This window comes from Arvicanthis niloticus, chromosome 15 (assembly GCF_011762505.2).
Source record: "Arvicanthis niloticus isolate mArvNil1 chromosome 15, mArvNil1.pat.X, whole genome shotgun sequence".
Lineage (NCBI taxonomy): Eukaryota > Metazoa > Chordata > Mammalia > Rodentia > Muridae > Arvicanthis > Arvicanthis niloticus.
The window spans coordinates 20,932,938-20,946,251 of NC_047672.1; the positions used below are offsets into that span (position 1 = coordinate 20,932,938).

At 38.8% G+C, this 13,314-nt stretch overlaps 1 protein-coding gene and 1 pseudogene across 1 annotated transcript; one reads left to right on the plus strand and one right to left on the minus strand.

Annotated features, from left to right (window-relative positions):
• Positions 1 to 489: 489 nt before the first annotated feature.
• LOC117720800 (olfactory receptor 2A5) lies at positions 490 to 5,052 on the minus strand. The gene is made up of 2 exons (XM_034519464.2): positions 4,953 to 5,052; positions 490 to 1,543 (listed from the first exon to the last, which is right to left on the minus strand). Exon 2 carries the CDS (start codon positions 1,489 to 1,491, stop codon positions 559 to 561), a length of 933 nt encoding a protein of 310 aa, XP_034375355.1. The 5' UTR covers positions 1,492 to 1,543; positions 4,953 to 5,052; the 3' UTR covers positions 490 to 558.
• A 6,213-nt stretch (positions 5,053 to 11,265) lies between these two features.
• LOC117720846 (ornithine aminotransferase, mitochondrial pseudogene) lies at positions 11,266 to 12,566 on the plus strand (annotated as a pseudogene).
• The last annotated feature ends 748 nt before the right edge of the window (positions 12,567 to 13,314 follow it).

Consider the following 13,314-nt stretch of genomic DNA (forward strand, 5'->3'; position numbering starts at 1 on the left):
AAGGAAAAACAAAGCCCATGCAATTAAACTTTGTTTTCCATGGGATTAAATTTATCTGCGCATTTGGGTGATTTTCCTAGTAAAGTCAAGTAGCAGGTACTCCCTCCATTTCTAGTCCTTGCTACATTCTCAGTAGGGGTTGTTTAATCAAGATGAGTATTTATGCTGCACTGTTAGAGGTATATACTGGAGTAGCAGACGTATATAATCCTTAGCATACATTTATGTCAATAAGGAAGATGGAAACGACTTTAAAAGGAAGCCACAGAGAACTATACCTTAAATAATGAGGAATGAAATCTTACGTGGTTCTGGAAGAGACAGAAGGAATTCATGACACCTGGATCCTGTGCTTTGCTGCCTCCTGACTCTTTGTGATCTATATCTGTGCCTTTCTCGTTGTGCTTTGGAATTTGGTTAGTTGGTACTTAGGGAAAAGTCTCTAATCAATATATATTCATGACCTTGGAAACCTATGTGACTGTAAAGCATTTTTATTTCTATTCCCACAATTTCATAGAGAATACACTATATATCTCCACAGCCTCTCTGGGGTATTCATATTGATCTCTGTTTCCACAACACTCTCTTCACAGCACCCTTGACCTCAGCATTTCTCAGGCTGTAGATCAGGGGATTCAACATAGGGTTGAAAAGGCTGTAAAACAGGGAAAGGATCTTCTGCTGTGTTTCAGGGTGCTGGGACTTGGGGGCCATGTACATGACAATGGCACTGCCAAAGAAGAGCCCAACCACACAGAGGTGAGAGGAACAGGTGGAGAAAGCCTTTCTGCGGCCCTCCCCTGACTGGATCTTTAGGATGGCGATCAGGATACACGTGTAGGAGACCAGCACAAAGCACAGTGGTCCCACTAATATGAACACAGAAGCTGCAAAGATGACAATTTGGTTAAGTGAGGTGTCAGCACAGACCAACTTGAGGACAGACAGTATTTCACAAAAGAAGTGGTTGATTTCATGGCGCCCACAAAATGGCAGCCTCAATATAAGAACAATGTGGGTCAGGGCTAGGAGGGAGCCACATGCCCAAGAAACAACAGCCATAGTTGTGCACACTTTCCAGCCCATGATGACAGAGTATTGTAAGGGTTGGCAGATGGCCACATACCGATCATAGGACATCATCACCAGAATAAGACACTCAGTGTGAGCAAAAGCCATGTATAAAAATGTCTGCATTATACATGGGGCAAAAGAAATAGATTTTCTCTTAGTGAGAAGGTTCGCCAACATCTTGGGAACGTTGTTGGTAGCGTATGAAATATCGACAATGGCCAGGTGGGAGAGAAAGAAGTACATGGGGGTATGGAGTCTGCAGTCAAGCCAGATGAGCCCCAGAATGACTCCATTTCCCAGCAGAGTGAAAGTATAGAGCAGGGAGAAAAGGGCACAGAGGAGCATCTGCATCCGTGGGCTGAGTAGAAATCCCTGCAGGATAAACTCTGGAACCCATGTCTGGTTCTCTGTCATACCCTCGTGACAGGGCCTGTGGAGGTCACTGCTGTGGACAATAAAATGTGTGCTAAGGAGCAAAGACAAATATCGATTAGTTGTTTCAGAAATAGAGGGTTGGTTCCTCTATTGAAAGGCATACTGTGTGCCTTTCAGTTAGCAATCACTTTCAGAATCATTATGTCAAATCATTTGACACGTTGTAACAAAAAGTGAAAATCCATTACAGGTAACATAGATATGATCACAAGCTGTTATGTGATATTCCCATTTCTACATTTATTTTCAAACTCAAGATCATGGTGACAGCCAGCAATTTTATTTTTTGGAATATTTAGCTATTTCATTTTTGAGAAGAGATTGCAGTCATATGTCGCCTGTTTTGCTTTCTATTAATTTTTGACATTTTGTTTCTACGTTTCTCAACCAAGTCTTTCCCGTTTTATGAGTTATACAGAGTACATTGCACATGGCAGGAACTCAACCAGTAATTAAATAATTAAAGAGTTAGTATGCTAGTGAATTAAGAAAGAAGTGATTACAAATGCAACTTCAAAGGGAGTCTGTTTTAATCTGTGTTTATTAGTCTTAATGCTTCAGCAAATAAAACTTATACTAATGGTTTTTGCTTACTGATGTTAACCACACAGCTCTAGCTCTTCACTTTGAAAGCATAAGGAAAGAATGACATCCTTAACATGGCCAGAGGTAATAGAAGAAGTTCTTAAGATACTGCCAAGGTAAAAGGTTGTTTAAGAAAAGATTAAACACCATAACCTTTTTACTACTATATCATCCCTTTTCAAGGTTGTTTTTTCTGGATGCTGGTCCCAGAACAGTTGCCCACACAACTCAGTGTATAGTGCATGAAAGTATGGATGTATGAACAGATAACATGACTGTAACTTATATTGCATTGAGAATAAAATTATACAGCCTCAATATAAAGACTTTGACTTGTCTTTTTATAGCTTGTTCTGTCCTGTTTGGTTGTTGTCTCTTGAAGGCTTGCTCCTTTCTGAAGAGGAAATGGAGGAGTAGACCCAGAGGAGAGGGAAGTGGAAGGGAACCTAGAAGGAGAGGGAGGGAAAACTGTGGTCTGGACTTATATATGAGGAGAAGCTATTTTCAGTAATAATTCAAAAAATACAAAGAATAAAATGAAAAAGATATACTGCATATTAATCAGATTTCTCAACCTTTTTTCTCTCTGGTTTCTATCCTACCACAAATATGGTTATAGGAGCTACAGGAATGGAAAGATCAAAAGTTCCATACAAATATAGAAATACCAAATGATCAAGGGGTCACTCCTATGTAAAGCTTATGACTCAATGTCTGAAAATGCCAACTCCATCTTAAGCACAGAACACTCATTGCTCAGAGATTGACCCTGTGTTTCCCACTCAGTGTCCTGATTTCTGAAGGCTTTCTTTCTTTCAGACCCAGTTTTCCTAAGTGGCTACACTTTGTGAAAGATTCTTTACTCAATGTCAGGAGCCATAATGGGACAAGCTAATAATTAGCAGGAGATCATCCTGAAATAACTTGCCTTGGATTATTATGTAATCTGTGGCAAGTGAGCCCTTATTCAGCAAGGCTGTAATCTTTCCTAAAAAGGAAAGATTCCTGCTATTAATATGCTTTTTCTATTATTATTATTATTATTGAACATATGTAACAATCACTAAGCAACAGCACACCCATTTGGAGCAGATCTCTGCCAATCCATGAAGATGTACTGTCTTGTAGTGATGCTGTATAGACAAATAGATAACTTCTTAAGTCTTAATGATGCTCCTATAAGAATTCCTAAAATTATATCAATGATTATTAAGCTCTTTTATAGTGGGACTGCTATTAGTTCCCTTTCTGATAGTCAAAACTGCAGTGAGAATTCTGCCAGTCTCCTAAGTGTCATCAGTTAATTGCTCTTAGATAGTAACCAGACTTTCTCCTACTCAGAGCACGTTCCAAGAGGTTGTAAAACAATTAACCAAAGGTCACTAATAGGAAACTAGCAATTTACTATAGGTGCTGGGGCAGAAGATAAAATATTGCCTGGGTTTATCTATACAAAACTTCACTAATTTCTCATAGATTAAAAACTTCAGTGAACAGGTGATGGATGTTTAGCCAGTTAATTACTCCTAATAGATATGCATATAAACATTCTCTGTTGTAAACTTCTATTTCAATTTATGATTTGATTTTTGGTGTGAATTTGTGATGAACTTTTTAACATGTGATCATGTATTCTGAAAGATGTATAAGTACTGAAGACAAGGAGATGAGAGGCAGATAGAATAGAGATACAATGAAGAGATAGAACAGAATTTTTTACATTTCCTCATTTAGAGTAGAATATAGAATAGAACTTTTATCCTTTTTCCTAGATAGAATAGAAGTTTTTTATTTCCCCACTTAGGACCTTTCTGCTTTTCCCCTTAGATAGCTTTCATAGGAAACTTTTAGCAACTTAGTAGTAAATGCTATAACCACATCTCTAAGTGTCTTTTCTTCTGACTAGCAGGGTGAAAGTTAGAGCCCAGCAGTTCCTGCTGAGATAGAACAAAGGCTAGTTACTTAATCCTTTGCTGTTTTTAGGATGAGGTGCTAAGTGCCAGAAACTGTATTTTCTGGCCTCAGAGGATCACAGAAGGCAGGTCAGCTACAGTAGCATAGTAAGTAAACTTTTCTAGCATAGATAAGTAAACTTTTATTATACAGCCACCCTAAGTATCTCATAAGATCAGAGTCTTACCCTCGCCCACACTCTTCCCGTTCTGCTGCCTCAAGAAGAACTGACAACAAGAAGAAAGAAGGTTCCCCACCAAGCCGGGGCTGGCCCCTGGCAACTCACTGTGGTATGAGAGCTGTCCTTGCTTCAGAAAGGTGATCACATTTAGACGAAACTGCACTGAGCAGCTTGGTCTTCATGTGAGTCCCAAACGACGGGAGTAATGGCTATTCCAAAAACTGTTGCCTGTATGTGGGATATGTTCTAGCTGGGCTGCCTTGTCTGGCCTTAGTGGGACAGGAAGCACATAGATTCACAGAGACTTGATGTGCCAGGATTGGGGGATACCTAGGGGTGTCCCCACCTGCTCAAAGGAGAATGGGGAGATGGAGGAAACACTGTGGGAATGGGTTAACCAGGAGTGGTACAGTGAGCAGGCTGTAAAGTGAATAAGTAAATTAAAGTAAATTTTAAAAAAAGAAAAGAAAAAGGAGAAGAAGGAGAAGGGGGAAGGAGAAAAAAGAGGAGGAGGAGGAGGAGGAGGAGGAGGAGGAGGAGGAGGAGGAGGAGGAGAAGGAGAAGGAGAAGGAGAAGGAGAAGGAGAAGGAGAAGGAGAAGGAGAAGGAGAAGGAGAAGGAGAAGGAGAAGGAGAAGGAGAAGGAGAAGGAGAAGGAGAAGGAGAAGGAGAAGCTGCACTGAGATCAGAGGAGCTTTTGAAGGTTAGACATGCAAGTCTTACTTTTTCTAGTGGCTTTGCAGAAAGACTATACATACGAATTCTCGCTATTCTCTTGATGAGGACTGATGCAGGGTCTGGGGCCTGCATGGTGCTAGGAACATTGGCAGGGTAGGTTTTATGGTGAGCTTATCTCCCTCAAGCTCTCCCTGATTATCTCCGAGGGTCCCTGAGGGGACAATGATGCACAAAGCTCATACTTAATGTCTACCAGGAGAACAAAGTGCTGTTTATCATTCTGTCTCCACTTCTATGGGCTTTGGGGATGAATGTTTAGAGAAAAGAGCTGGCAGGTGATGATGATGTAATGCCCAACTGTATCAGTATACAGTAACTGCTTCCAGTAAGAGGAACATACATGCTATTGGAACCATGATACAGATTACACTCCCAAAGTTTCTGCATGGCAGTGGGTTCATGAATCCTCATCTTGCCACATAATGGATCAAGTAGGGCTTTCAAAAGCCAGAATATGCATCCTCCTTATGCTTACCCCTGAGATAATGCCTACATGGATTTTGTAGATAAGAAAAAAATAACATGTGTACTGACCTGCTCACACAGTGAAATATATATCCTCAGGCTATTCAATATAGTGCTTGAATTGGGTACAAGATGTAGTAAAGAAGTCAAGACAGTAGCCAAAGTTAAGTTGCCCTTGAGATACTATGACTTACTCCCCTGACATTCAGAGAATGGAATGTATCTGATCCTCAGCATTCTGATAATATGACCATGATATACAATGAAATTGGTAAGCAATAATGATTCAGACTACAAAGGGCTTGTATTCATATTCATGCAAAGAGGTATAAATTGAGGGTCCTTTACGGTTTTCTGATTCTCTTTTATGTGGAGAGAGAGAAAGAGAGAGAGAGAGAGAGAGACAGAGACAGAGACAGAGTTTGTTTGTAGAAAAATAACTGAAACAACTAATGTAGTTCATTCTTTAATAGAGAGAAATTTGTGGTGCTAATCTGTGAGCCATGTGTTCTGTTAACAACAAGGAAGAGAAGAAACCATTTCTGCCATTTTGCATTTCAGCAGGAAAAAGCATATCTAAAGCCCAAGCTTTAAGAAGAGCATGCATTTAAGCATGCTGAATGTCATGTGCTTGTGTGATATATTACAAGGGTTTTGAACAAGGCACTAGCTGTACTATTTTAAAGTTCATTAAAGATACCTGGATAAAGTACATGAATTTCAGATATGAATGTGGAAAACCTAGGTAACAAAAAGTATAAATTAAAGATGTCACATATGTGAAGTGACCCAATGTGAAGAACGTGAAGATCATATCATAGTGTATGATATGATAGGCCATATCATATCCGACGACTAGTAGTTAAGAGACATGAAATAAAATGTTCATTTCAGTCATGAGCACTTTTGGCTGCCTTCTCAGAAATGAAAAATTTTCATGTACAAAGGTAGATTGTAGTTAATTGTTATCTTAATTTCAAAAACATATTAAAAACTTACAACTAAAAATATTGATCACTGGAAATAACCAGACCCAAAATCTGTAGAGCTCAGTAAACTTTTATACACTTAGAATAACCATTTAAGGCTGTGGGACTTCACAATGGATTTTACACTTTCACTATTGAGTTTATTTTTATTTTCTCAAATACCGAGGCTCTCAAATATTGAGATTCCTTGGCTTAAGTCCCATCTTTCTTCTTTTTTAGCTGCTAACATTCTTACGCTCTCCTGTATTTGCCATGTTTGAGAACTGCAGGCTGAATCTGGGGCCTCCTGCTTGCTGGCCCAGCATGCCAGTTATAAGCTGTGTCCTCAGCGCCTCTCAGTTCTCCATTTCTCTGTTTCCCTCTCATCTTCTTTGTCTTTTGTCTTATCTCTCTCTTACCTTCAATCTTCCTTTCACTGTCTATTTGCTTCTATGCGCTCTCTTCCCTTTCCCCTTTACAGGGTATCTTCTCTCTTAATACTATAAACTGTGTCCAGGCATGGCTTGATCATAAGTTAATGAAGAATGTCTAGCAAAAGAAATTTGATAACAAGGTTAAAAATTGAAAAGACAGATGAAAATAAAACAAATGAATAAAACATAACAAGAAAATTTACTGTTTTAAATCTCCAGTGTTAATCTGTTCACAGTTTTCTCTTGATCCCCTGCCTTCTTCACACTAGAGAAGTAAAATGTGTTCTGTGGCTTAATCAGAGTCTAGTGATGTATCTTTTCATCTTCATTCAGAAAGCTTCATTTCAAGAAAACATAATAATTAAAATTTATTCTTTCCCTCTTATTGACAAATAGCTATTAGGCTAATCTTTAGTAATTAAAGAGTTGCTTTGTTATAAAAGTCTAGCAGTGAATTCCTTGTAAGTGGTCAACAGTTGTCACTGTATACTGGGCACAATCTAACATTATGGCTATTAGTCTCAAGGAGGCCAGAAGACCTTTTCTTTTCTTGTCTTGTCTTGTCTTTTCTTTTCTTTTCTTTTCTTTTCTTTTCTTTTCTTTTCTTTCTTTCTTCTCAATAACAACTTGCATTATTCTGTAGAACATTTGAGATATCTGCACATTTATCAGAGTATTGCTTTATTATTCATTTAAAAAGTCAAAAATGTTTTATCTTTTAATAACTAGAATAAGAATAAGTGAAAACAAAATCCAGGAGTATGGGAAGCTAATGTTGAGGGTGAGTTATTTTCTTCAGCTGCCCATATTGAGGTCTGGGTGAGATCCACATTATTTAATGATGTCTGGTATGGAAATATCCTCTCATAGAATCTGAAATATCCTCAAAGCTCAAGGTTCTCAGATACCATGATACACCTTGGTTGTGTAAGGAAAGTCAAATATTCCAGAAGTGCATGACTGCTCACCAATCGAACTAATGCAGATAAGATGCATTATTCAGTATGGTACAATACTGAATTGTCAGTGATGGATACATTCTTTTGGAATACACTAGGAAGTTCTGATTTAAACTTGCATATTTTCCTTAGTATAGTCTCTGTGTGGATGTATGTTTGGCTCCTTTCTCTATATAAAAATCTTGACCTGCTCTCCATGAAAAAGACATCAGGATGGGTATGGCCCTCATGCCTCACTGAACAGGAGGACCAGAGCCATTACAAGGTCCCCTTTAATTACTGGAGGTCAGGCCTCTATCCCCGCCTTTGCAAGAATGGAATTGCCACGGTCCTTCTATACTTGGAGAAGGGAGGAGATGTCAGGGTAGCCTTGCTTATACACTGAAGGCCTAAAATCAGCCGTAGGCCTAAGTCAGCCTGATAACACAAAGCCTTGGTCTCCGGGGAAAAACACTGAAACAGATAGCTATAAGATATTGTAAACAGGCAGCTTTGGTGGAAATTTACCAGCCTGGATAAGAACTAATAGCCATAGACCTTGTGGACAGGTAACCTTGGTGGATAGTAGCAGCTTAGATAAAAAACAAGTGATTCATAGACAGAGTCATAGTGACATGTTCCCTGAACCTTCACCCAGCCGATACTCTGTTCTGGAAGTTATCTGTAGTCCCCCTGAACACCTATGCTCCTGCATCATCCCCTTCCCTAAATCCTGCCTTTTTGTGTTTATAACCCTGTGTGAAAAAGTAAAAATCAAGGAATAAAAAAAATAAATTAATTAATTAAACAAAACAAAACAAAACAAAAAACTTTGACCTGAGTTCATGTTAGTTCTGGAAAGAGAATCCATACTTTAAGAGCTTAGCAAGTAATAGTAACAGAAACAGGTTCAGTATCTAGAATCTGTCAGGAACTGGGCTGAGACAATGTCATGAGTTCTGTGCAACAACTATAAACTATATACTGAAAATGGAATCATTGAATATGAATGAGAAAGTTAGGAATCTAAGAGATTAAAGGAATCTTGAACCTTAAATTGGGTATGAGTAACTGTGAATACCATGCCTTTAAATCTTGCCTTTTTCTTTGTATGGCATGCTGCACGTGAGAGCCTTAGAGATGTGTCAATGTACACGCCATATGGCCAGACACTCTACTGTCTGCTAAACTTTAATAACCCTTATGTTTATTATGCAGAACTTCTTGTAAAGCGCTTCAGCAAGCATGCTCATGGTAGAAGAAAAGGAAGTCATCACTCAGAGCTAAATTTGTTAATTTTATATATTTTAATATAATAGTACTCATTTATTATGGATAAATGAATATTATTATTATGTAACATTTCCTGTGATGTTTACCACTTTCCATCATGATCTAAGTAATCTACCAACGCATATAAATATGATACTATCCCACTGTGGGAACAAAACATAATTACGTGAATTATTTCTTAGTTAAATTTTTTCCATGTAATAAACAATAGTGTTTTTGTGAACACTATTTTTTTTTGAACCTTGAAGACTTTTTTTTTGTACCTTGGTTTAACTTTTAAATTATCAGATTGGTACTTAGTGAGTAAAATTAGAAACTATAGTGGGATTGTCTTTGACCTGACAGTAGAATAAATAAGATATGGGGGTTTTCAACATAGTTTAAAGCTTAGGTCTTTTGCATGGGCAGTCTCCTAGTAGTTTATTTAACTTAACCAGACTATTTAGGCTATGACTTGTCACATGACTAACTCTAAACCTTTCTACTCCACTGCAGGTGATGTTTGTTCCTCTGTGTCCACTCAGATTCCCCCACTTCTGTTTTCCTCTTGGTCACTTCTTTGCTGGAAAGTTCCACGCACCATTTGGTTCCCAGCTATTGGCCACCAGCTCTTTATTATAACCAATCAGTAGAGAGGCAATCTCCGGTACATCACTAGATTGCCTTTAGGCAGGTGAGGAAGGATGAATATTTACAAAATAGAAAAGCAGGTGATGGGACATAGAAATGACAATACCAGCATCTGGCGAATACTCAGATCTCTATTGTACAGAATTAACAATTGATGATACAGAGACACCCCTTCACACAATGTGAAGAAAGGTTACAACAACAAGAAACACATTTTTTTCGTGACTTGAATAGACAATACATTTCTTTTCATGACTTGAGTAGTTATAGGTAGGAGATCATGAGTTTTATTGTGCTGTTTATTACTTATATGGGTTTGAGTAAATGTCTAATGTGTCTGAGTTATTTCTTCATCTATATACTCAGTACATTACCAGCCAATATTGGGAGTCCTAATTTGAGCTCTCTGGAAGGATAGACAATTACTACCCCAAATTATAAAATTGTACTTTCAAAAGATATTTAGTTTGCTTTTCAATTTTTAAAATAATTTTTATGTATATCTTATGCACTTGAGTATACATGTATATGCATATGAATTATATGTATGTACTCTGTGCATGCCTTGGTGCTCGTGGATATCAGAAGAAGGCATTGGATCTCTCGGAACTAGAGTCACAGGTAGTGATGAAGCACCAAGAGAATGCTGGGAGCTGAACCCAGGTCATCTGCAAGAGCATCTCAACTGCTGTTGTTGCTCTGACCTCTCCTTTTTAACCATAAGGACACTCAGCATCTCTTTGCTCCACAGTTCTGTGTGCATATAATTAATTCCTGTATTTTTCTTTAGAAATTTTAGAGTTTAAAATATATTTGTATGTATCTAATCCCAGCAAAACTGAATATAGTTTTGTGTTATTATTGATCACTGGATTTTTATTTTTCTTGAGTTGCTTGTCTACATCCCTTCCTCATTTAGCTCATCTGTCTGCCTATGATGTGTCTCCTGGGCCCTAGCAGATAGGAAGTGCTGCATGCTTGCTGAATAAGTGATGGAAGGGACTAAGAGCAGGAAGTTAGAGAAGAAAAGAACAAGAGAATGAGGGAAGGGAGAATAAAGGCTAGTCAAGAACTATGTATTTATTATTAATTTACTTTTATTGTTATTTTTTAAAATTTAATATTTACTTCTCTCTCTCTCTCTCTCTCTCTCTCTCTCTCTCTCTCTCTCTCTCTCTCTCTCTCTTTCTGTGTGTGTGTGTGTGTGTTTCCTGCACATATATGTGTGCACCACATGTATGCTTAGTGTCTAGGGTGTCTGTGGAGGTCAGAAAAGGGCATCCAACCCCCTTGAACTGGAGTTACAAATGCATGTGAGCTTCCATGTAGATGCTGAGAACTGGATCTGAGTCCTCTGCAAGAACAATGTGTTCTTGATAGCTGATGCCTTTCTCTAACCCCACTCATGTTATTTTATTAAGGTTATAGATTTCAGGCATTCACTTACTATAACTAAATTTTCCATTTAATATTTGGGCTTTTTGGTAGGGCTTCATGGCTGAAGTACAGTCAGTGTCGCTTAGTGGACATTGTCAGGTCTCTGCACTCCCATTCCTGAAGGACCCACACAATGCTTTCTAAACTAGCAAATCTGCAGACCATTGTTGCTCTGCATCGAGCAGTCCATGCCTCAGTTGTCTCTGCCACATCTGTTGCAACTAAGAAGAAAGTGCAAAGCCTACCATCCTCTGAGGGCATTTTTGAATAGGAATTTAACTGTGGTGCACACAATTACCTGTAGCCCTGGAGAAAGGAAAAGGCATTTATATTTGGGACGTGGAAGGCAGGCAGTACTTCGACTTCCTGGGTGCTTATGGTGCTGTCAGCCAAGGACACTGCCACCCAAAGATCATAGATGCCATGAAGAGTCAGGTGGACAAGCTGGCATTAACATCTCAGACTTTCTATAACAATGTCCTTGGTGAATATGAGGAGTACATTACCAGGCTTTTCAACTACAACAAAGTTCTTTCTATGAATACAGGAGTGGAGCCTGGAGAGACTACATGTAAGCTTGCTCGTTGTTGGGGCTACACCGTGAAAGGCATCCAGAAATACAAAGCAAAGACTGTTTTTGCTGTTGTAAACTTTTGGGGTTGAACATTGTCTGCAATCTCCAGTTCCACAGATCCGATCAGTTATGATGGCTTTTGCCCCTTTGTGAGATGCTTTGAAACCATCCCACATAACGATCTGCCTGCATTGAAGCATGCTCTTCGGGATCCAGATATTGCTGCTTTCATGGTGGAGCCCATCCAGGGTGAAGCAGGTGTTACTGTTTTGGATCCAGGATACCTGACAGGAATTCGGGAACTCTGCACCAGGCACCGGGTCCTGTTTATTGCTGATGAAATACAGACAGGATTGGCTAGAACTGGTAGATGACTAGCCGTGTAGATCATGAGAATGTCAGACCTGACATAGTTCTTGGGAGGACCCTTTCTGGCGGCTTATATCCCGAGTCTGCAGTGCTGTGCTATAATGAGATAATGCTGACCGTTAAATCAGACGAGCACGGCTCCAGTTACAGCAGGAACCCACTAGATGGCCGAATTCCCATTGAGGCTCCTGAGGTTTTAGAAGAGAATCTTGCAGAAAATGCAGACAAGATGGGCACCATCTTGAGAAAGGAGCTCATGAAGCTGCCCACTGACATTGTGACTGCAGTGAGAGGAAAAGAGTTGCTAAATGCCATCGTCATCAGAGAAACCATGTAATGCTTGAAAGGTGTGCCTGTGACTTCGAGATAACAGGCTTCTGGCCAAGCTAACCCACTGCGATATCATCAGGCTTGCCCCTCCACTTATGATCAAGGAGGATGAGATCCAGGAGTCAGTGGAGGTCATCAATAAGACCATCTTGTTCTTCTGAGAATAGGAACTCCGGGGAGCCATCTTCAGACAGGGCTCTTGTGAAACTGCTTGCAATGGGCAGATTTGACGTGTCAGTCCCCTGAAAAACATTTTTGAATATAGATTATATATTTCAGTTGATGCATAGTAGACTGACACCTAGGAACCTGCAGGTGTGACAGAAGAGACCAAAAGGCATCTCTTTGTTGAGGTTTGACTGTGGGGAAACTTTCTAAGGAGAAACAGATCCAGCTGTATACAGCCTGCAAATCGAGTCCTGCAGTAAATTTATGTGCGTTTTTTTTAATAATTTCCTTCCTGCTGTGAATGTTTTATATTTGGAAGTTATTTCTGCAACACTATATATAAGAAACTAGCTTAATCTCGTGCGGTTGAATCACTGTAATCAATGAATGTTAAGATGATTGAAGGCTAAGCATATGTAAAATACTAGTTTAAAGTAAACTTGGCATTGGTCAACACCAGAATGTGTTATATAGATTCTGAGAATTCATTACTAAATTATACTTTAAGTGCCTGATTGCAATTTGTAAGACATTTATTTTCAGGATTTCTTTGAATAAAGCTTAATTTTTCTTTAAAAAAAAATTTGAGGTTTTCTGTCGGAAGCTTTGTAACTTAGCCTGTTCAATACCTTTACACTTTATAAACTCATCCAGCCATAGTACATGTTCAATATTTCTTTTGTTTTTAACTGAAAATAAATTAATCCAACCTAATTAATATTATAATTAAAACTTAGTTCA